At 35.1% G+C, this 23,704-nt stretch overlaps 1 protein-coding gene across 4 annotated transcripts in view; it reads right to left on the minus strand.

Annotated features, from left to right (window-relative positions):
- Window positions 1–230: 230 nt before the first annotated feature.
- Window positions 231–23,704, minus strand: part of NPHP3 (nephrocystin 3) — a 45,564-nt gene continuing 22,090 nt past the window's right edge. Inside the window, exons 16-28 of one of the 4 annotated variants that reach the window (XM_082625301.1) lie at window positions 22,929–23,067; window positions 20,699–20,863; window positions 13,991–14,085; window positions 13,305–13,427; window positions 11,722–11,911; window positions 11,328–11,569; window positions 10,252–10,327; window positions 8,918–9,045; window positions 7,791–8,031; window positions 4,846–4,971; window positions 3,939–4,054; window positions 3,176–3,352; window positions 231–2,774 (exon numbers count right to left, since the gene is read on the minus strand). In XM_082625301.1, coding sequence (XP_082481427.1) covers window positions 2,726–2,774; window positions 3,176–3,352; window positions 3,939–4,054; window positions 4,846–4,971; window positions 7,791–8,031; window positions 8,918–9,045; window positions 10,252–10,327; window positions 11,328–11,569; window positions 11,722–11,911; window positions 13,305–13,427; window positions 13,991–14,085; window positions 20,699–20,863; window positions 22,929–23,067 — 1,867 coding nt within the window. In that variant the 3' untranslated portion in view covers window positions 231–2,725. Of the gene's footprint in view, window positions 2,987–3,175; window positions 3,353–3,938; window positions 4,055–4,845; window positions 4,992–7,790; window positions 8,032–8,917; window positions 9,046–10,251; window positions 10,328–11,327; window positions 11,570–11,721; window positions 11,912–13,304; window positions 13,428–13,990; window positions 14,086–20,698; window positions 20,864–22,928; window positions 23,068–23,704 lie in introns of those variants that run through there. The other 3 variants (XM_082625300.1, XM_082625302.1, XM_082625303.1) reach the window with 3 other exon arrangements.

Raw genomic sequence — 23,704 nt, forward strand, 5'->3', positions numbered from 1 at the left:
ATAAGTTTTCACTTTTTGTATATTTTTCAAGTCCAAATTTTATAGGAACAAAGAAAAAAATGCATATTATTCTTTTGCTAGTTTTTCCTTTTTCCAGGGTTCTTCTAAAATATTAATCTCAGATTATTTCCTAAAGTTTAAGGCATTTATATTTAATATATTACTTACAGTGTGTTAAATTTCTTATACCACTAAATAATCAAATTTTAAACTCTAAAAGATTAATTCTAAAATCAATGTCTGGTATATTTGAATTCAGTTACTTTGTGCCTTTCACAGCTGGTGTATTTGTGAATTCAATTACTTTGTGCCTTTCACAGCTGGCCATAACCAGAAAGATGTGTTTTGGTTATATTTATCTTCTTTTTTCCCTCTTGAATTTCTCCCAGAAGGGGGAAGAATGATGCTCATTTTGTAAGGTCCTACCTCATTTCTTTTAAGTCACCACTCTAGTGCCTTAGAATTAGACCACTGTTTCTCAAACATATGTGCATAAGAATCTGGGGAGAGGCTGTCTGAATTAATTAGCTCCCATGTGGCGCTGATGATCCTGGTTCACAGACCACCTTGAGTAGCCAAGCCTTAGAGAACATTAACCAAAATCCTACGGAGTCACTGAAGCTCAAGTTCAGGAAACTACTCAGTGAATACTGACAACATTCTAGTCTTTTTTGTAATGTTCAACATTTTTCTTAATTATATAAATATAATCCTCTTGTATTATAAAAAAATACACATTTTTCATTTTCACCAAGAACTTTATTGAACGTATTCACCCTTTTGTTCCACTACCTTCTCCCGTTTTTCAGGCAACTTCATAATTCCATCTTCCCAAAACTTTTTATGTTTTTGAGTAAAGAACTGTTCCAGGTGCCTTCTACAGTCTTCCAGGGAATTGAAATTTTTTTCCATTATAAGAATTTTTTAAAGACTGAAATAAATGGAAATCCGAAGGTGCAATGTCTGGCGAATACGGTGGATGAATCAGAACTTCCAAGCCAAGCTATAACAGTTTTTGCCTGGTCATCAAAGAAACATGCAGTCTTGCGTTATTCTCATGGAAGATAATGTGTTTTCTGTTGACTAATTCTGGACGCTTTTGATGGAGTGCTGCTTTCAGCTGGTCTAACTGGGAGTAGTACTTGTTGGAATTAATTGTTTCGTTTTCTGGAAGGAGCTCATAATAGAGAACTCCCTTCCAATCCCACCATGTACACAACATCACCTTCTTTGGATGAAGATTGGCCTTTGGTTTGGTTGGTGGTGGTTCATTACACTTGCCCCACAATCTCTTCCATTCCACGTTATTGTACAGTATCCACTTTTCATCGCCTGTCACAATTTGTTTTAAAAATGGAACGTTTTCGGGCTTCCCTGGTGGCGCAGTGGTTGAGAGTCTGCCTGCCGATGCAGGGGACACGGGTTCGTGTCCCGGTCCGGGAAGATCCCACATGCTGCGGAGCGGCTGGGCCCTTGAGCCATGGCCACTCAGCCTGCGTGTCCGGAGCCTGTGCTCCGCAACGGGAGAGGCCACAGCAGTGAGAGGCCCGTGTACCGCAAAAAAAAAAAAAAAAAAGGAACGTTTTCATTACGTTTAAGTAGAGAATCACATGCGAAAATATGGTCAAGAAGGTTTTTTTCACTTAACTTATGTGGAACCTAAACATCAAAGCAATTAACATAACCAAGCTGGTGCAAATGATTTTCAGTGCTTGATTTGGATATTTTGAGTATATTGGCTATCTCCTGCGTGGTATAATGTGATTGATTGTTCTTAGTTAATGTCTCGATTTGATCCCTATCAACTTCAACTGGTCTACCCAACCGTGGAGCATAGTCCACTGAGAAATCTCCAGCATGAAACTTTGCAAATTACTTTGACACGTTCAAACAGTCACAGCACCTTCTCCATACACTGCACAAATCCTTTTTGCGTTTTGGTTGTGTTTTTACCTTTCTTGAAATAATAAAGCATAATATGCTGAAAATGTTGCTTTTTTTCTTCCATCTTCAATATTAAAATGGCTACACAAAAATTAACCAATTTTGATAAATCTTTTTTAAAATGCATACTGATATGATAGCTGTCACATACAATCTAACAACGTTGTTACAAATGAAGTTAAAGACAACTAAGTGCTATTAGATCCATCTTACGGAAAAAAACGAATGAAACTTTTGGCCAACCCAATATAAACTGGAGTGGGAAAAAACTTGAAATTCCACTTTTATTCTAAAACAGTGAAATATGGTTATTACATCTTTCACCTTTACAATTAATACATGTTGGAATCTTACAAGTATTAAAGTTGAAGATTTTATTTATATATAAATACATAAATGGTACAAAACATTATCCCAAATTGGCAATATTTATAAAACCTATAAAAATATTTAATTTTCAGTATAAAATGGCCAACTAATTTGAGTCCAAGATAAATGAAGACATAGATTTAGGCCATTTAAGAAAGAAGGTCATGTCCATATTTTGGGAAAGGTCAAAGAATGCCAAAGAGCTTGACCTGTTACTGCATTAATGACTTCAGATTGTGCAGGTACATTCTACACAGTAAAAACAATATACAGTGTAGACAGACAGACAGAAAGAAGAGGGCTTGGCCCAATCTGCTGAATGAAAAGGTAGAATAAAAAAGATGTAGCAGAGATTCCTATTACTAGTTCGTTTTACAGAAAACAATTCATACTTTCCGTCAACATTATCCCTTTACTCCTTGAAACTTTTCTTTGAGGTAGAGAACTGGGCCAGACTGCTGCTGAAAAGCAAGATGAGGAATGATGAGGCTAAAGTAACGAGAGAGGAGAAGAATCACGGAATTCTTGAACCGCTTGTCTTAGCTGCTTTGACAGCTCTCGTAGAACAGAGACCAGTCTACTCTCCATGATCAACTCTTCATGTCATCTTAGGATTCTAATGTTTCTACATCCTTGGTTCCCACACAATAGGAAAATTAATTCTTTTAAAGAACTAAAATAAAAACAATCATGACTCAAACTTCAATGTAGTCCAATACAATTTCATACAAATATCAGTTAAATCACACAAAATAAGTTTTCTTAAAAACTATTTTTATGTTTTAAATTCTAATGTTCCAAATGTTTCTTAATTATTTTATCCTAAGTTGCATTTGCAATGAATTGCAGTTGCTGCTATTACCTTTGTCCTTGATGAAGGAAAACATTAGGAGAATGGGTTGTTTTTAAGCTAACCGTATCTCCACTTGATGAATGTCGGGAAGGAGCTTTTCCACCCAAAAGAGACGTTTCTGCTTCTTTTATTTCCATTGCCCTTCTGTATAGTTCAGCAGCTTTTTCGAAATCCCCTTCTTCATAGCTTTGAGACAAAAAAAATTCTCAAAATGAGAATATAACCTTTTAACAATTCTAGATGATCTTATAGGATACAGAAAAACAAGTTGTTAATAATTGCTCTTTTTTTCCAGTGCATTCATTCAGGCAGACCAATAAAACAGAATACCCAAACTCTTCTCCTTTCTGTCTTGTGCTGTTAAGTGTCTCATAGGGGCACCATTAAGACTATGTTGTAATGGATGCAGTGAAACTGCTAAGGGAATTTAGTATCCTGAGATAAACATAACGCAAAAATCAACATGTACGTAATGGTAAATCAGCTGTGAGGACAGCAAATTGCCCAGATTACCCTAGAGCCAGTTAGCTGCAAATGTAAACTGTCCTTCTCTATTTGCTGTGATATACTCCTCTACAAAATAGATCATGTCACCTTCATTCCACTCTGGATATTACTTCAGTATCTCTTGAAGTATATAGATCAACCCAAAACAACCCCTCCCACTACAATAAAAAGCATATCAGCAATAAATATTTTGTGGTGCTCTATGATGAGTCAAAGATGTTTTAAAAGGGATTTTGGCTGCATGAGGAAAGTGAAAAATTCTTACCTAAGCACAGCTAAATTTTTTAATGTTTCTCCAACTCGAGGATGCATCCGACCCAGGCTGTCCTCATATATCTTTAATGCTCTTTCATATAACGGCAAGGCCTCAATGTGTTTTTTCTTATTAAAAAAGAAACAATGCTCACTTGAACACACTGCATTTCTGAAATTACTATTAAGGTATTCTAGACTAAGCTACTTGGGTAAGCACTTTTAAAAAGTTAGTATCCTCCTACAAGATGTGGATAAACAGATTAATTTAGGAATAATAATGGGAGAAGCAGTATACTAAAAAGTCAGGGGCTTCCCTGGTGGCGCAGTGGTTGAGAGTCCGCCTCCCGATGCAGGGGACACGGGTTCGTGCCCCCGTCCGGGAAGATCCCACATGCCGCGGAGCGGCTGGGCCCGTGAGCCATGGCCGCTGGGCCTGCGCGTCTGGAGCCTGTGCTCCGCAACGGGAGAGGCCACAACAGTGAGAGGCCCGCATATCGCAAAAAAAAAAAAAAAGTCAGAAACTTCAGTTTTAGACTCGGCTTGGTAACCAATGACATTAATCCAATTATATAAGCACAAACCTGTTTTTGCCCACAGGGTACCATACCTGTTTTTCACTCATCACAGGCAAATGATAGAGCTTAAGAACAATATTAGATATAGAGATGTAGGGAGTCTCCAGAATTTAAAAAAAACTAAGCCTATGCAATGAACTAAACACTCAGTGTTTTACACTAAGAGGAGGGGACTATCCTACAAATATAACTTCAATAATTTCTCAAGTATTAAAGGGAACATTAGTAGATAACCTTAAATGTCCTTTAATTATTTTTACTGTGCCATATCTAATACATGTTTACCTATATTTCATACGGTAAAGCCATTCACTTATAAAGAATTACAGTGTGGGAACTTACCATTTGGCTATAAAGAACAGCTAAGTTCACCAAGGCAGTAGCTACACTAGGGTGCTTTGGGCCAAAGGATTTCTGCCGGATTTCAACAGCCAGCTCATACAAAGGTACAGCTTTGTCAAGTTTCCCCTAAAAAACAAAAGTGAAATCTAACAAAAATATTAAAGCAATAAATACTTTCTGATCAGAGCTTGTTCCATAAATACAATTTTATATTAAAAAGTAATTTTGAGGAAAAAAGTTCAGAAGCATTTCCTCCCAGTTTAATGGTTAAGTTTATAGATAACTGACATCTAATAGAACATGTAAGTACAGCTACATTGAATATGAAAACATTTTCTTTGATACCTCAGAAAGTCCTTTAGGATCATCCATTATTACTATTTCTGATGAAGTAAAAAGTATGTTGCTACTATACATAATTTAGAGATAGCATCAAAAAAAAAACTTGTTTTCCACCAAATCCTTTCCAGATTACTCTTTCTTTTTTACTTGAAAGTTAGGCAGAAATAGCAACTATGGATCCTTCATACTAAAACATTAACTTCACTACCAGGAGGACCAGCAAGGGTCCCACAAACAAAGTCTAAATACAATCTAACTCTATAACTGTGCTAAAATGAAAGCAGACTTCTCTGCTTCTCTTTCTTCTCTTTTTTTTTTTTTTTTTTGAGAACAGCTATAAACACTCCAAATATCACTCAGGCTAGAACCCTATGGTAAAGAATGGTTACATTTAATTGCAAGCAAAGAAAAGAAAGAATGAAATTAAAATGGTCATTTAACCAGCTACAAGAGACTCCTCCTTCAGCCCTAACAATTGGGTGATTTGATATGTTTCTGGTAGCTTAACACAGCAAACCTAATCCTGGTTGAATTTTAGAACTTCTGAAATGTAATAGAAGAATAAGTTCTAATTAGAGTGCTGACAAATGCATTTATATTTAGAATGTATTTTTAAAAACTAAACCAGTTAAGTCTGAAATAATATTTTTATTTATTTTTTTAAATTAATTTTTATTGGAGTATAGTTGCTTTACAATGTTGTGTTAGTTTCTGCTGTACAGCAAAGTGAATCAGTTATACATATACATATATCCCCTCATTTTTAGACTTTCTTCCCATTTAGGCCACCACAGATCACTCAGTAGGGTTCCCTGTGCTAAACAGTAGGTTCTCATTAGTTACCTATTTTATACATAGTAGTGTATATATGTCAATCCCAATCTCCCAATTTGTCCCACCCTCCCCTTCCCCCCTTGGTAACCATAAGTTTATTCTCTACATCTGTGCCTCTATTTCTGCTTTGCCAGTAAGTTCATCTGTACCATTTTTCTAGATTCCCCATAAAAGCGGTATTATACGATATTTTTCTCTTTCCAACTTACTTCACTCTGTATGACAATCTCTAGGTCCATCCACATCTCTACAAATGGCACTATTTCATTCTTTTTTATGGCTGAGTAATATTCCATTGTATATATGTACCACATCTTTTTTACCCATTCCTCTGTTGATGGGCATTTAGGTTGCTTCTGTGTCCTGGCTATTGTAAATAGTGCTGCAATGAACATCGGGGTGCATGCCTCCTTTCGAATTATGGTTTGCTCTGGAGATATGCCCAGGAGTGGGATTGCTGGGTCATATGGTAGTTGTCTTTTTAGTTTTTTAAGGAACCTCCATACTGTTCTCCATAGAGGCTGTATCAATTTACATTCTCACCAACAGTGCAAGAGGGTTCCCTTTTCTCCACATCCTTTCCAGCATTTGTTGTTTGTAGATTCTTTGATGATGGCCATTCTGACCTGTGTGAGGTGATGCCTCACTGTAGTTTTGATATGCATTTCTCTAATAATTAGTGATGTTGAGCATCTTTTCATGTGCTTGTTGGCCACCTGTATGGCTTCTTTGGAGAAATGTCTATTTAGGTCTTCTGTCCATTTTTTGATTGGGTTGTTTGTTTTTTTGTTATTGAGCTGCATGAGCTATCTGTATATTTTGGAGATTAATCCCTTGTCACTTGCTTTGTTTGCAAATATTTTCTTCCATTCTGAGGGTTGTCTTTTTGTTTTTTTATGGTTTCCTTTGCTGTGCAAAAGCTTTTAAGTTTAACCAGGTCCAATTTGCTTATTTTTGTTTTTATTTTCATTAATCTAGGAGGTGGATCATAAAAGATCTTGCTGCGATTTACGTCAAAGAATGTTCTATGTTTTCCTCTAAGAGTTTGATAGTGTCTGGCCTTACATTTAGGTCTTTAATCCATTTTGAGTTTCTTTTTGTGTATGGTGTAAGGGAGTGTTCTAATTTCATTCTTTTACATGTAGCTGTCCAGTTTTCCCAGCACCACCTATTGAAGAGGCTGTCTTTTTTCCATTGTATATTCTTGCCTCCTTTGTCATAGATTAGGTGACCGTAGGTGTGTAGGTTTATCTCTGGGTTTTCTATTCTGTTCCGTTGATCTATATTTCTGTTTTTGTGGCAGTATCATACTGCCCTGATTACTGTAGCTTTGTAGTATAGTCTGAAGTCAGGGAGCCTGATTTCTCCAGCTCTGGTTTTCTTTCTCAAGATTGCTTTGGTTATTCAGGGTCCTTTGTGTCTCCATACAAATTGTAAAATTTTTTATTCTAATTCTGTGAAAAATGCCATTGGTAATTTGATAGGGATTGCATTGAATCTGTAGATTGCTTTGGGTAGTACAGTCATTTTCACAGTATTGATTCTTCCCATCCAAGTACATGGTATATCTCTCCATCTGTTTGTGTCGTCTTTGATGAAATAATATTTTTAAATGTTCTACTCAGCTACTTGTTAAAAAATTAAGTCACTATGATTTAAAAGCTCATAGAAATAATCTATCCATCAGAAGATAAATTATTTTGCTAATAACAATTATGGCTTAATTGGTATATTATAAAACACATGTAGGCATGCCAAGGATTACTTACCATTTTCTTATACAAGACTGCAAGATGCTTCACTGTATAAGCCAAAGAAGGGTGATCAGGAGCTAATGCTCGTCTCCGAATGTCTAAGGCTCTTTCATACAGTTCTTCTGCTTTATCATACTGTTTCTTTTCATTGCATAGAGCCGCCAGATTATTCAAAGACTGGGCACAGTCAGGGTGATCTGGTCCTAGAACTCGCTCCCTCATCTCCAAGGAACGCTTCAGAAACTGGTCAGCTGTTCTATGAACAAAAGCCACAAATGGTTTAAACAATTTATTCTCTAGAAGTGAGAATCCCTAGCCATAGTTAGGTGGAGAACTGAAGCACTTTTCTTCTTAAATCCAAGATAGTTAAAATAAAGGATTCAGCTCAAAATCCTCTCCCCCTCTTTCTCACCCCCTCATCTCTTCCTTCCCTTTTCCAAAAACTAAAAATGCTTTCCTGATAGTGTGAAAGCCTAAAGTATCTGGACAATTGTCTCAATTCTCCACTTCACTTCTAAAAGACAAACCCATAAATAGTTTCCAAAACAAATTTTTTATATCTTTAAAAATTACTAGGCCAAACTCAAAACATTTTGGTATTCTTTCTTTCTCCCTTTGTAGTACTAATTAATTTTTAATAAAAGAACCCTTTGTGAAGTGGGCTAAGTATTTGTTGTGTATTTCTGGTATCCAAAGTGTCAAATTTGTTATATTTTTCTGACATAAAAAGAAGTCCAAAAACACCTCTTTGTCATAAATATTAATGCCTTTGTGAGTCTTTATGCTCAAATAAACCGAAGAATAAAACTAGCAGCCATCTACATTCTTTAGTCCCAAATCTGTTCTTATGTGAGATCTTATGTACAATATCTACACAAACTCACTTTTCATAAACATATAAAACATACTAGGAAAGCTAGAGAATAACTTTTTAGTTACTAAAGAAACAATGTGAAAGGAAACAGTAGAGAAAATGTCATGGTCCTTGTTAAGTGTGGCCATGTTTATAACATATCATACATGAAATTTGGCATGGTTTCTATCAATTTTTTTCTAGCTTAGCTTGATAGAAATGTAAAACAGCTTTGTATCTAAGAGACAAAATTGATACCTGTTTTCATTATTAACACCATGGTACTCACTCCAGGTTGTTCTGAAGATAGTAGAGCACACCCAGTTCATTGAGGGTCCGAGCATTGTCAGGTGTATCCTTACCTAACGTGAGCTCTTCTAACTGTAGGGCCCGTCTACGTAAAAGGGCAAATCCATACTGCAGCAAACACAAGAAATTCACAACAATCACCAAGTAAGTGCTATCTTTGATTCTGAAGCAATATACTAAGGTTCTGAAAAAATCCTTTCTCCTTTTTTTCCCTTTAAAGTAGATTACAATTACTTTAAGTATCATACTGAATTAATCTAATGATTTATGAAAATATATATACTTCCATGTAGCATCACATTCTTAAATTCATTAAAAAACTATTTTGTGAAAATAATTATGAGATTATTTTAGCAAAATGAACTGAATCCGAAAGTGCCTCAAGAAGATTAGGAAACAGAATTAACATGTATATATTTATTAACCCTATTACTAAACATTTAAATATCAGGTACTTAAAATTGCACATAGCACTTGCAACTAGAAGACAAATAAGTCCTGGAGCTCAAATGTACAGCATAGCGAATATAAGCAAAAATACTGTATTAAAATCATCAGACTTGCTAAGAGACTAGATCTTAATTATTCCCACCACAAAAAAGAAATGATAATTATGTGATGTGATAGAGGTGTTAGCTAATGCTATGGTAATAATCATATTACAATATATAAATTCATCAGATATGCATGTTGTACATCTTAAATTTACACAATGTTAGATGTCAAATATATTTCAATTTAAAAATTTGCACATAGCATTTTAAGTTAAAACAAACAAATATGCTATATTTAGATTTTATTAGCAGCTTAGAAAAATGAAAAATTTTTTGCACTCAAGGGCAATAATTTCTTGGCATTTGAATCGAACATAAAATGTTTACTAAATTTCTTTTATTCTGTTTTCCAACCCTTTAAAGAATTGAAACAGCTTTTAAGTCCATCTTCTAAAATCTTAATTAACTTTAAATTAACTGAATAGTTCTACTTAAAAAAAAAATTCCCCAGATTTATTGAGATATAATTGACATATAACATTGTGTAAGTTTAAAGTGTAAAACATGATACGTATGTAGTGTCAAACGATTATCACAATACATAGTTCCACTTTTTAAAAGTCTACTAATTTGTACTTCTCAGTGATACTAATATTTAAACATGTATTATAAATAAGAAAATGTTAATCAGTACTTCCGTAGAAGTCACTTTAAAATCTAAAGTTCTTAAATATGTGAGGTTTATGCATCTACATTATGATATTCAGAGATGTTCTTTTCCTTTTTGTTCAAAACACAACACAAAAGAAATCTGCATTACCAAGTTGCCTTTTCTCCTTGTAGCTTTCTGACGAATTTTAAAAGATTTTTTTCTAAAATGTTCAGCTTGTTCATATCTTAAAAAAAAAAAAAAAGTCAAATGAAAGAAACATATGTCCAAAGTGTCATACTGCAGTGAAATGAAACCACCAGTGTAAAGTTTTTTTGGCTAATTAAATACAGCATTATTTCTAGAAGTGATAGTCATATGGAATTTAAAATCTTTAACAAAAACTTTCATAAAACAAAATCTAACAAAACAAATCTAGTCCCCCAAGTAGCTGACATTTAACTGTTTTTAACTGATTAAACTCATTTTGAATCTCTAAAGGGTGATCTAACTAAATGAAAATCCAAAACTTTAGTTTGCTATATCAGCTTCCACACAGGTTAATTTTTTGTCAAATAGAAATGTGAAAATCACACAAAATCTGTGTGAAACAGTACTTCTGGTTAAAAGAAAAAATTCCAATATGTATCACTTCTGATTGAGCAAAACAAATGATTTCAGATAGAGGAAGAGATATCATTTGGAGGGCTTATTATACTAGGGATCAGCAAACTTCTTCTGTAAAGGGCTAGATAGTAAACATTTTAGGCTTTGTGGGTCCCATGGTCTCTGTTGCAACTACAAAACTGCTGTTGAAGCATGGAAACAACCACAGACAATATGTAAATGAAAAAAATGTGGCTGTGTTACACTACAACTCTACGTCCCAAACAGGGGACCTTCTGGACTTGGCATGTGGGCAACAGTTTGCTGCCCCCTGTATTAGTAGTACACTCAATATTAGAGTTAGCGAAGAAGCCCGGTTTCAAACCTAACTATATGAATCCAAAGTCCATGCTCTATCCTTTGCACATCTTGAAATAGAGATGAATCTTGTAGTTCTAATTTTTTGTTCACCCCCCAGACCAAGAATAATATTTGAACATGGTGGATTCAAAAGAATATAGGATAAGGAAAATATGGGATACGGAAAAATACACAGCCACGAAACAAAGCCTCCCACATAAGTACATTAAGAACTGTAACTCCCTGTCATAAAACCAGAGAATTACCAATTGAAATCTTACTTATTTTGTTTCTGGTACAAAGTTGCAAGTGCTTCAAGTTCGCGAGCAATATGTGGATGGTCCGCACCATAGGCATTTTCTGAGATTTCCAATGCCTGTTTATATAGTTGTTCAGCATTGCCAAACTTCTTCCACTGCACATACACACTCGCTAGTTGGTGGAGGGACTGAGCTACTTGTGGGTGATCTGGATCTAAAGCTGTTTCTCGAATTTCTAGAGACCTCTGCAAAGGCACCACAGCCTGGGGGAAGAAAAAGGTTAAAGGCCAATTAAAGTGGGTGAAATGCTGTAAGATCTGATTAGCATAACAAATAAAAGCTGCATTAACTGCTAGGAAGGAGAGAAGAGTAAACATGAAAACCCACACAGTCTCTAACTCCCTGTTGAAGTTACCTGACTGAGAAGGCCTAGATCCTTGAGAAATCGCCCCAGGGTTTCATAAAGGTCAGCTAAGCAAATCATGCTCTCCTCGCCTTCACAGTTTTTCTCATACTGCTTCAATGAATCAAAGTATTCTGCTGCCATCGCGCTTTTGTCTTTGCCAACAAACTGCCAGTAACTCAGCAACTCAGCAAAGTGTCCTCTGTTGCAACAAACAACAGTAATTTAATGAAAAAGAAACTTTAAACCCCACTATTGAGTGAAGATGCCACAATTCATATCAAGCTATTGATAGTTTATTAGTAGGCTAGTCCAGTGTAGTGAAGTAAGGGTGTAGACTGGGACTGCCATCTGAGTCCACAGCAGCCTAGCTGTGTGCTCTCTTACACCTCATCATCCTCATCTGCAGAAGGGGCACACCGACACCACCTGCCTCAGGTGTTACTGTAAGGAGATTATGGCCTGTAGCAAGTACTCCATAGTGTTGGCTGCTACCATTAATATCATTATGGTTACTCACCAATGGAAACCTATCATAATCCTGTTTAGACATTTCATGATATGCAGTCAACTGCTGAGTTCACCCAAAAATTATTTTAAATGAAGAAATCAGAACAGAAGAAATTAATGAAACACAGGCAAACTGTCAGAATATCTGCTTTGTATTTTCATCAAGGAATTGAATGATAAAAGTAAGCTTATTCATCTATTGATGGTATTAAGTAGGATGGGAGAGCTGGTAAACTAAAAGGATGAATCTGATTTCAAATGAAATCATGAAAAACTGGGATGGAGATCAGAAATAATCTATAAGGTGCAACAAAGAAATTTGAGAGAGTTCTCTAAGAAGCAAAACAAATTATGCCTCTAAATTCTGAGACATGAGTAAATTTCCAGGTGAGACAGAAAAACCCCCTCGTAGGGCTTAGAGGTCAGAAGTTTGTCTCATAAAAATGTGGTTCTGCCGGAGGCAAATTCAAACACACCAGGAGAGACAATAAGACATTTATGAAGGACTTCCCTGGGGGTCCAGTGGTTAAGACTCAGTGCTTCCACCGCAGGGGGCAAGGGTTCAATCCCTAGTTGGGGAAACAAGATCCCACATGCCATAGGGCACAGCCAAAAAGACAAAATAAAAACTTTTTAAAAAAAGACATTTATGAAAAAGGGTAATCCTTTCTTTAAATTCTGACACCAGTCAGATTCTCTGTAGAGCCCAGAGTCTGTTTTGAAGGCTATACTTTGAAATATTTGAATACCCTGAGAGGCAGACATCATTAACTGCCTCTCTGGGTGGTCTGGATTTAAACCTGCTTCAGTGAAAGATTAAGATACAAAGCTATCTCAAGAGTATTCCAGGTCTGATTTTATGAAAAACTGCAATACTCTATCTTTCTTGTTTACGTCTTGGAAAAAGTAGATGTTTTGGCAATTTGCAAACTGTATTAAAATTTCTCCCACACTGTTTTATACTTCAGTTACCACTGAAACTGGACTAATTTTTAAATGAAGAATGCCATTTTTCTTTGTTACACTGAAGAACTGTTTAAATCTGTTTTTCCTGGGAAAAGGTGTCCTACAAATAAGTTTCTTACCTTTTATACAGGTTTTGAGACACAAAGAGGTTAAGAAGGCAATCGTGCAGCTTCTGTTTACTTCCCTGCTGCTGGAATAGCCAAGGCAGTTCATCTGCACTCCTCCAAGTCACTCGGTCCTGACTATTAGAAGAGACGGGACAACATTCAATAATACATTGCTACAATGAGATCACTTCAAAAGGCTACAGACAAATGCTAAAGGAGGAGAGAGACATTTGAGATATATCCCTGACTCTGAGTATAAACTAATGCTGAGAAAACTAGGTCAAAATCAGAAACTTGACCAATCTAACTATGAAAATAAAGTGATATTCAGGACCACTGACCAAACTAAAGTTTATTTTCCTAAAATTGAACTATTAAAAAAAAATCAATAGACCCAAATATACACACACAGATATAAACAGACACACACATATTTTTAAACTACTTAAACTATTTAACTATAATAAAATGATCCTTCATTGATATCACTTAAGTTTAAATCTTCAGCATAATATTAAAAGACTGACTTACATAAACATCTTTTGTTCTTTTGGCATTAACAGAATAGGAGAGGACTTAACCTTTTAAAATAATAAGGAAATTTTTATACATTAAGTTACGCAAGAAAGAGAAATAAGGACACAGAGGTAGAGCGTGTTGCAGAAGCTACAGAAAAACAACATGGACATTTACAATACCTTAGCTGCATGGTGAAATGGTTGGTTAGCTTTTGCCTATATGAAGAAATAATGGTGGGACCTTCCATGTACTCTAGTCTCACTGTTTCCCAAGCCTATGGAGAAAAAGAAAAAACATTAGTCTATTTTCTGTAAGTCGCTGTACAATCTAACAATGAATTTGTAAAAAGAAATTTACAATTATTTCAATTTTATAGTTGTATAATAGAAAGAGCATTAGAATACTTTAAAATTTGGTATATATTTATGTGATAAACTGACATGAGAACTCCTGTAAGAACTCAAAATATAATTCAATTCAAACTTCTGGTGAATACATTAAAAATCTGAAATGTGTTTTGCAAAAGTACTAAAAAGAGCAAATTATATTTAAGTGATATACAATAAAGGAGAAAGATAAGCCTGTGAAATTACAAACATTCCACACCTGCATATATAACACAGCATACTCAAATGAAAGACTTCATTTATATTTGTTTACATGTATAAATCAACCATGGCATTGCAGATGATAAGAATTATATTGGTATTTCTGTGGTACTTGTTGTGATTTCTCCTCTTTCATTTCTTATTTTGTTTATTTGGGTCTTCTCTCTTTTCTTCTTGGTGACTCTGGCCAGAGGTTTGCCAATGTTTTAAATTTACTTACTTACTTACTTACTTATATTTTTGGCTGCATGGGTGTTCATTGCTGCACGCGGGCTTTCTCTAGTTGTGGTGAGTGGGGGCTACTCTTCGTGGCGGTGTGTGGGCTTCTCACTGCGGTGGCTTCTCTTGTTGTGGAGCACGGGTTCTAGGTACATAGGCTTCAGTAGTTGTGGCATGTGGGCTCAGTAGTTGTGGCTCACGAGCTCTAGAGTGCAGGCTCAGTCACTGTGGCACAGGGGCTTAGTTGCTCTGCGGCACGTGGGATCTCCCTGGACCAGGGCTTGAACCTGTGTCCCCTGCATTGGCAGGTGGATTCTTAACCACTGTGCCACCAGGGAAGTCCCGAGGTTTGTCAATTTTGTTTACCTTTTCAAAGAACCAGTTCTTGGTATTATTGATTTTTTCTATTGTTTTTTAAATCTCTATTTTATTTATTTCCTCTCTGATCTTTATTATCTCCTTCCTTCTGCTGACTTTAGGTTTTGTTGTTCTATTTCTAATTCTTTTAGGTGGTGGGTTAGGTTGTTTATTTGAGATTTTTCTTATCTCTATGAACTTCCCTCTAAGAACTGCTTTTGCTGCATCCCATAGATTTGGTATGGTTGTGTTTTCATTGTCATTTGCCTCAAGGTATTTTTAAATTTCTTCATTGATTTCATCATTGACCCACTGGTTTTTCAGTAATATGTTGCTTAGTCTCCATGTAATTGTTTTTTTTTTCTCATTTCTTTTTCTGTGGTTGATTTCTAGTATAATGACATTGTGGTCAGAAAAGATGCTTGAAATAATTTCTATACTTTTAAATTTGTTGAGACTTGTTTTGTGCCCTAGTATGTGGCCAATCCTAGAGAATGTTCCATGTGCACTTGAAAAGAATGTGTATTCTGCTTTATTTGGGATGTAATGTCTTGAAAATATCAATTAAGTCTAACTGTTCTATTGAATCATTTAGGATCTCTGTTGCCTTATTGATTTTCTGTCTCAAAGATCTGTCCATTGATGTGAGTAGGGTGTTAAAATCTCCTACCATTATTGTATTCTCATCAATTTCTCCTGTTATGTCTGTTAGTATTTATTTTATGTATTTGGGTGCTCCTATATTGGGTGCATATATGTTGATGAGTGTAATATCCTCTCCTTGTATTGATCCTTATATCATTATATAGTGTCCTTCTTTATCTTTCTTTATAGCCTTTGTTTTAAAGTCTATTTTGTCTGATATGAGTATTGCAACCCCACTTTCTTGTTATTTCCATTTGCATGAAATATCTTTTTCCATCCCCTCACTTTCAATCTATGTGTGTCCTTTGCCCTAAAATGGGTCTCATGTAGGCAGCATATTGTCAGCTCTTGTTTTTTTCTCCAATCTGCCACTGTGTCTTTTGACTGGAGCATCTAGTCCATTGACAGCTGAGGTAATTATTGATAGGTATGTATTTATTGCCATTTTAAACCTTGTTTTCCCATTGATTTTATATTTCTTCTTTGTCTCTTTCTTTTTCTTTTTGTTTTTCCTTTCATGGTTTGATGGTTTTCTTTTGTATTATGCTTACGTTCTCTTCTTTTTGGTTTTTGTGAATCTATTGTATGTTTTTGATTTATGGTTACCCTGTTTTTCAAGTACATTAACCCCTTCCTATATCTACTTGCCTTAGACTGGTAGTTACATAGGCTCAAACACATTCTAGAAAAAAATCTACATTTTCTTATGCTCTTCTCCCACATTTTATGATTCTGATGTCCTCTTTTACATCTTCATGTTTGTCCTTTTGCTGTTCGTTGTGGTTCATGTGTGATTCTGTGAATCATCACTCTCACAGAAATTGTTTTTTTTAATCTGTGTACTGGCTTATTTAAGTGATTTACTTTCCAATTGTGGTTTTCTCTTCTCTAGATTCTTACTTCTTTTCTATTTAGATAAGATCTTTCAATATTTCCTTTAGTATAGGTTAAGTTTTTGCTTGTCTGAAAAATTCTTTATCTCTCCTTCTATTGTAAATGATTATCTTGGTGGGTGGAATTTCCTAGGTTGCAGGTTTTTCCCTTTCAGAACTTTGAATATATCTTGTCACTCCCTTCTGGCTTGCAACACTCCTATAGAGAAATCAGCTGATAGCCTTATGGGGGTTCCCTTGTAATCAACTCTTTGTTTTTCTCTTGCTGCCTTTAGAATCCTCTCTTTATGTTTAACTTTTGCCATTTTTATTATAATATGTCTTGGTGTAGGTCTGTTTGGGTTTATCTTGTTTGGGACCCTCTGTGCTTCCTGAACCTGGATATCTCTTTCCTTCTTTAGGTTTGGGAAGTTTTCAGCCATAATTTCTTCAATCCCCTTTTCTCTTTCTTCCACTTCTGGGATCCCTATTATGCATAGATTGGCACACTTTATATTATCCCATAGGTCTCTTATATTGCTTTCATTTTTTTTTTCATTTGGCTTTCTGTCTGCTGTTCTGATAGGGTGATTTCCATTATTCTATCTTCCAGATCACTTATTCATTCTTCTGCATTATTCATTCTGCTATTCATTGTCTTTAGCTCAGTTTTCATTTCAGCAAGTGAATTTTCTAATTTTTCTTGGCTCTTCCCTATAGTTTCTAGTTCCTTTTTACAGTAGTCTGTATTTCTATCAATAGTCCTTCTTAATTCCTTCAGTATTTTCATTATCTCCTTTTTGAACTCAGTGTCTATTAGACTGAAGAGGTCTGTTACATTGTTTGTTCTTTCAGAGGAATTCTCTTGATCTTTTAATTAGGAGTGGTTCCTCTGATTCATTTTACTTATATTTCTCTTGCTCTATGAGTTTAGGAGCAACAATTATCTACTGTGGTCTTGGAGGGCTATTTTTACATGGCAGCATCCCTGGGTAGGCTGTGTGGGTTTAATATTTTTTGTTGCAAGGCCATAAGAGAATACTATGAACACTTCATGCCAACAAATTCAACAACCTAGAAGAAATGGACAACTTTCTAGAAACATACAGCCCATTAAAACTGAATCAAGAAGAAATAGGTAACTTGAACAGACTGATAACTAGAAGTGAAATAGAATCTGTAATTTAAAAACTCCCTACAAACAAAAGTCCAGGGTCAGATGGCTTCACAGGGGAATTCTACTGAATGTACAAGGAAGAACTTATACCTATCCTTCTCAAACTCTTCTAAAAGACTGAAGAGGAAGGAACACTCCCAAAGACACTCTGTGAAGCCACCATCACCCTGATATGAAAACCAGACAAAGACACTACTAAAAAAGAAAATTACAGGTCAATATAGATGCAAAAATTCTCAACAAAATATTAACAAACTGAATCCAACAACACATAAAAAAGATCATATACCACAATCAAGTTGGATTCATCCCAGGGTCACAAGGATGGTTCAACATACGCAAATCAATCAATATGATACACCACATCAACAAAAGAAAAGACAAACATCACATGATCATCTCAGTAGATGCAGAAAAAGCATTTGAGAAAATTCAATATCCAATCATGATAAAAACTCTTACCAAAGTGGGTATAGAGGGAACATATTTCAACATAATAAAAGCTATTTATGACAAACCAACAGCCAATATAATACTCAATGGTGAAAAGATAAAAGCTTTCCCGCTAAAATCTGAAAGACAAGGATGACCACTCTCACCACTTCTCTTCAACATACTATTGGAAGTCCTAGCCACAGAAGTCAGACAAGAAAAAAAGTAAAAGGTATTTAAATTGGTAGGGTAGAGTTGAAATTGTCATTATATGCAGATGACATGATACTACATATAGAAAACCTTAAAGACTCCACACAAAAACTACTAGAACTGATGAACAAATTCAGTAAGGTAGCAGGATACAAGATTAACATACAGAAATCCATTGCATTTCTTTACACTAATAATGAAACATCAGAAAGGGAATGTAAAAAAAACCCCAAAACAATCCCTTTTAAAATCACATCCAAAAAATAAAATATGGAGGAATAAACCTGACCCAAGAGGTGAAAGACTTTTATGCTGAGAACTACAAAACATTAATAAAGGAAACTGAAGATGATTCAAAGAAATGGAAAGATATCCCATGCTCTTGGATTGGAAGAATTAATATTGTTAAAATGGCCATACTACCAAAAGCAATCTACAGATTTAATGTGATCCTAATCAAATTACCCATGACATTTTTCAAAGAACTAGAACAAGTAATCCTAAAATGTATATGGAACCATAAAAGACCCAGAATTGCCAAAGCAATCCTTAGGAAAAAGAACAAACCCTCCCAGACATCAGACAATACTACAAAGCTATAGCAATCAAAAGCATGGTATTGGCACAAAAACAGACATATGAATCATTGGAACAGAATAGAGAGCCCAGAAATAAACCCAGACACCCACTGTCAATTAATCTTCAACAAAGGAGGCAAGAACATACAATGGGGAAAAGACAGTCTCTTCAGCAAGTGGTGTTGTAGAAGTTGGACAGCCACAGTGTAAGTCAGTGAAGTTAGAACACACCCTCACACCACACACAAAAATAAACTCAAAATGGCTTAAAGATTTAAATATAAAAGACATGAGACCATAAAACTCCTGGAAGAGAACATAGGCAAGACATTCTCTGACATAAATCGTACCAATGTTTTCTTAGGTCAGTCTCCCAAGGCAATAGAAATAAAAGCAAAAATAAACAAACAAGACCTAATCAAACTTACAAGCTTCTGTACAGCAAAGAAAACCATTAAAAAACCAAAAAGACAACCTATAGACTGGGAGAAAATATTTGCCAATGATGTGACCAACAAGGGCTTAATTTCCAAAATATACAAACAGCTCATACAACTCAATAACAAAAAAACAGAATCAAAAAAATGGGTGGAAGACCTAAATAGACATTTCTCCAAAGAAGACATACAGATAGCCAATAGGCACATGAAATTATCTCATCATCGTTAATTATGAGAGAAATGCAAATCAAACTACAATGAGGTACCACCTCACACGAGTCAGATGGCCATCATTAAGAAGTCTACAAATAACAAATGCTGGAGAGGGTGTGGAGAAAAGGGAACCCTCCTACACTGTTGGTGAGAATGTAAGTTGGTGCAGCTACTATAGAAAACACTATGGAGATTCCTTAAAAAACTAAAAATAGAATTATCATATGATCCAGCAATCTCACTCCTAGGAATATTTCTAGACAAAACTATAATTCAAAAAGATATATGCACCCCTATGTTCACAATAGCACTATTTACAATAGCCAAGACATGGAAAAAATCTAAATGTCCATTGACAGATGGACATTCATGAAAAAGAATGAAATAATGCCATTTGCAGCATGGATGGACCTAGTGATTATCATACTAAGTGAAGTAAGTCAGAGAGAGAAAGACAAATACTGTATGTGGAATCTAAAATATGACAAAAATGAACATATCTGTGAAACAGAAACAGATTCACAGACACAGAAAACAGATTTGTGGTTTCCAAGGGGAAGGGGGGTGGGGGAGGGAAGGATCGGGAGTTTGGTATTAGCAGATGCAAACTAGTATATGGGAAAAAAAAAGTTATATTAGTCATTTTTTACTATGTGCTAGACATCATGTCTAGGACCTCACCAGGATCAATTAATTATTCACCACCTCAATTAATTATCTTTACAACCCCTGAGGTAAGCTGCAAACATCTGCCCAAGGCTCAGAGAACTTGCCCAAGGTTACATTAAGCTGTGAAGAGCTGGGCTGTGAACTGAGGCAGAGTGACTTACAGAGCCAAGTTCTTAAAACATATATAATATACCAGCAATTCAATGAAATATAAAATTGAAAAAACTACCTTTTAAAGTAATAGCCATTTCACAAAGGTACTTACTTCATAAGAATAATATTAGCCAAATTTTGTATCTAACCTAAAATCACTGGAAAAAATTTTTGTAATGCCAAATTTGAGATTTCAATTTTGTCTTATAATTGAAATATTTCAAATGATGTGGTATTATATAGCATAATACATATGCGATGATATGTGGACATTTCAATAAATGAAAAAACCTTATTAAGATAACATTTACCTGTAGATGTTGAAACTTGAGCAAACCACAACCATAAGTCAACAAACACATTTTGTGTAAACTGTGAATAAGGGAGGTCAAGACAGCCCAGGATAGCTCAGGATAGAGTTCCATCAATTCTGATTCACTCACACCATTGTGACTAACATTTACAAGGCAGAGAATCTAGGGAGAAAAAAGAATTAACAATGATTATAAAGCACTTCTATTAGTAACTAACAGCCATTAAAATTTCCACAATTCTTTTAAACTTATTAACTTATTTGAATTTATCATTCAAGTGATTTAATAAACCAAGAAACAGATTTCTTAAAATAAAACACACTTTCCGGAAGGCACTAAGATAGTGTACATATAAAGTCTAGCACACCAAAGATAACACACATACAGAAAAAGTTTAGTGAAAATTAAAACTGCAGGAAATGTATTATTAAAACTAATGACAGAGTCCTGATTCTGGGAAGATGGTGGAAGAAAACAGTCCTCCCACTACAAATGCCTGTTAATGTCAGATAACATGTAACAAAACATTTCCAAAAGCACAACTGAACCTGCAAGAAAAAAAAGGGAAATCCCCCAAGTATCCCAAATAAATAGGAAACTGAAAGTTAGAGGGCTAAGTGCTGGAGCTGCTGTCCCTGGGTGAAGTGGGGAGAGAGGATAAGCAGCACTCCCGTAACTTAGCTTGGGTTTTCACACCCACAGTCGGGATGGAAGGGGAGCCTTTAAGCTCTGTGAAGCAAGGAGCTGGAACTATGATAGAATGCTTGCCAACACAGGGACCTTTCAAAGGCTGTCCCCTTAGTGACGGAGTGCCTGAGGGAAACAGCCAACAGACAGAAGACTGTGGGCTTAGAGGCAGAATGAAAAGTCAAACCCAGGGGAACCCCCAACCTGAGAAATTGACATAAAAATGGATCCAGGTTAAAACTATAAGAGTTCCGCAAGGTTGCTAGTAAATTTCCAAAAATTAAATTGAATAACCAGAAACAAACAATTTTAAAATGTTATTTTAACTATAGAGTCCTTAGAAACAAATTTTAACAAAAGATGTTTAAGATTTTTATGGGGAAGAAGATAAAATGTTATTGATAATCATCATTCAAGAAGATGACTAAATAAATGGAGAGCTATTTAGCTTTCCATGAAGAAGAAGACTTATATGATAATTTCCCCCAACTTAGCCTCTAAATCCAATGCAACTACAATTAAAATTGCATATTGAGTTTCCATAGCACTTGCTGAGCCAATTCTAAAAATACATGTGGGAAATGAGCCAAGACAACTGTGGAAAATATTAAGAGGGGGTTTGCCTAACCAAATATCAAAGCTTACTTTAAAGTTCTAATAGTTAAGACAGTGGTATTGACAAGGAATAGTAAATTGGAACAGAACAGCCTAGAAAAAGACTCTTGTTTATATGTGAGCTTGATACTTGACAGATGGCATTCCAAATCAGTAGAAAAGATGTATTAAGTAAAATGAACAATTAACTAGCTGTATTTTAAAAGATTGAGAAGTAGGTTCCTGGGAATTCCCTGCCATGGCCCAGGTTCAATCCCTGGTCGGGGAATTAAGATCCCGCAAGTCGCGTAGCCAAAAAAAAAAAAAAAAAGAAGTAGATTCCTTCCTCACACAATAAATAAAAATATACCATATGAGTTAAGGACTCACACATGAAGAACAAAATTATAAAATATTTTGAAGGGAAAAAAATATAAGAATACTTCTATGATAGCAAAGGATTAAAAAAAATAAGATACAACACGCATAAGCCATGAAAGAAACTGTTGATAAATCTGACTTCATTAAAATAAAACTTTGTATAATGACACCATAAAGTTAAAAGACAAGAACAGGAAAAAGACACTGATTTGCAAACTCTATAACAAAGGATTTGTATTCAATATGTAGAACATTTAAAAACTCCTAACAGATCAACAAGAAAAAGTCAACTCCATTGAAAAATGGGTAAAGGAACTGAACAAGCAATTCACCTAAGAGGAAACAAGAATAACCAAGAAGCATGAAAAGATGAAAAATCTCCATGATAATCAGGAAAATGCAAATTCCCTGAGGTATCACTTCTGGCCACAGCACACTATGGTAGTGGGTATAGTATATTCTCAAAACATATTTAGCATTACAAGGATTTATTGTTTACTTCAATTCACACACAAATACAAACAAGGCAAAATAATCTTCCCTTTATAAGTTTATTACATTTTACCTGTTTCATTAGTTCTTTATCCATATCATTTGTCATGGACTCCTGGATAGATCGAAGAACAAGTCTATATAATGAAACAGTATCTTGACACTGGAAACACTGAAGAAGGATTTTATCTAAATTGCTTGCTCTCCCAGCACTGTTGGAATTGAGAACAGATTTAATTTCTTACAGTCTGCCAACATCTGTGAAAAATTTGGGGTAAATAAAAACAGTGCTCTATTTTACCTCTATGTTTTGTACTGTTTAACTGATAACAACAGGAATTAAATAAAACATGACACAGGAAAACATTAGTTTTATGGGGCTGCTAGAGTCATCACAGTTATTTTAGTGTATTACCATTTAATTCAATTCAATAAATATATGCTGGGACTTAACTATGTGTCAAGTAACTACTATACATTATGAAACATAAAAATGAGTAAGACATGGTTCTTATCACCTAGAGGCATGCCGCCTACATACAGGAAGCAGGAAAATAATTATAAATAAGTATTATTAGTTAGCCATGCAAATTAAATTTTAAAAAATAGAACCAGAATTTGGAAAACATCAGGCTAAAGAAAATCAGTAAATGGGGTTTGTTTTAAAATATTACACAATATTTACCGGTAGTTTCTTTTTTAAATACATAGATATGCAAAGAATAGGGAAAAAACAAAAAAAATGGTTCCATAGTCCCTCTTAAAAGAGATAATTTCAATAACTATTATGAAATGCATGACTCTTGAACTGTACTTATGCAAGCCACTGATGTTCACAGATGTACCGCC

This window comes from Mesoplodon mirus (genome assembly GCF_964341445.2).
Source record: "Mesoplodon mirus genome assembly, chromosome: 6".
In the NCBI taxonomy this organism is placed as follows: Eukaryota; Metazoa; Chordata; class Mammalia; order Artiodactyla; family Ziphiidae; genus Mesoplodon; species Mesoplodon mirus.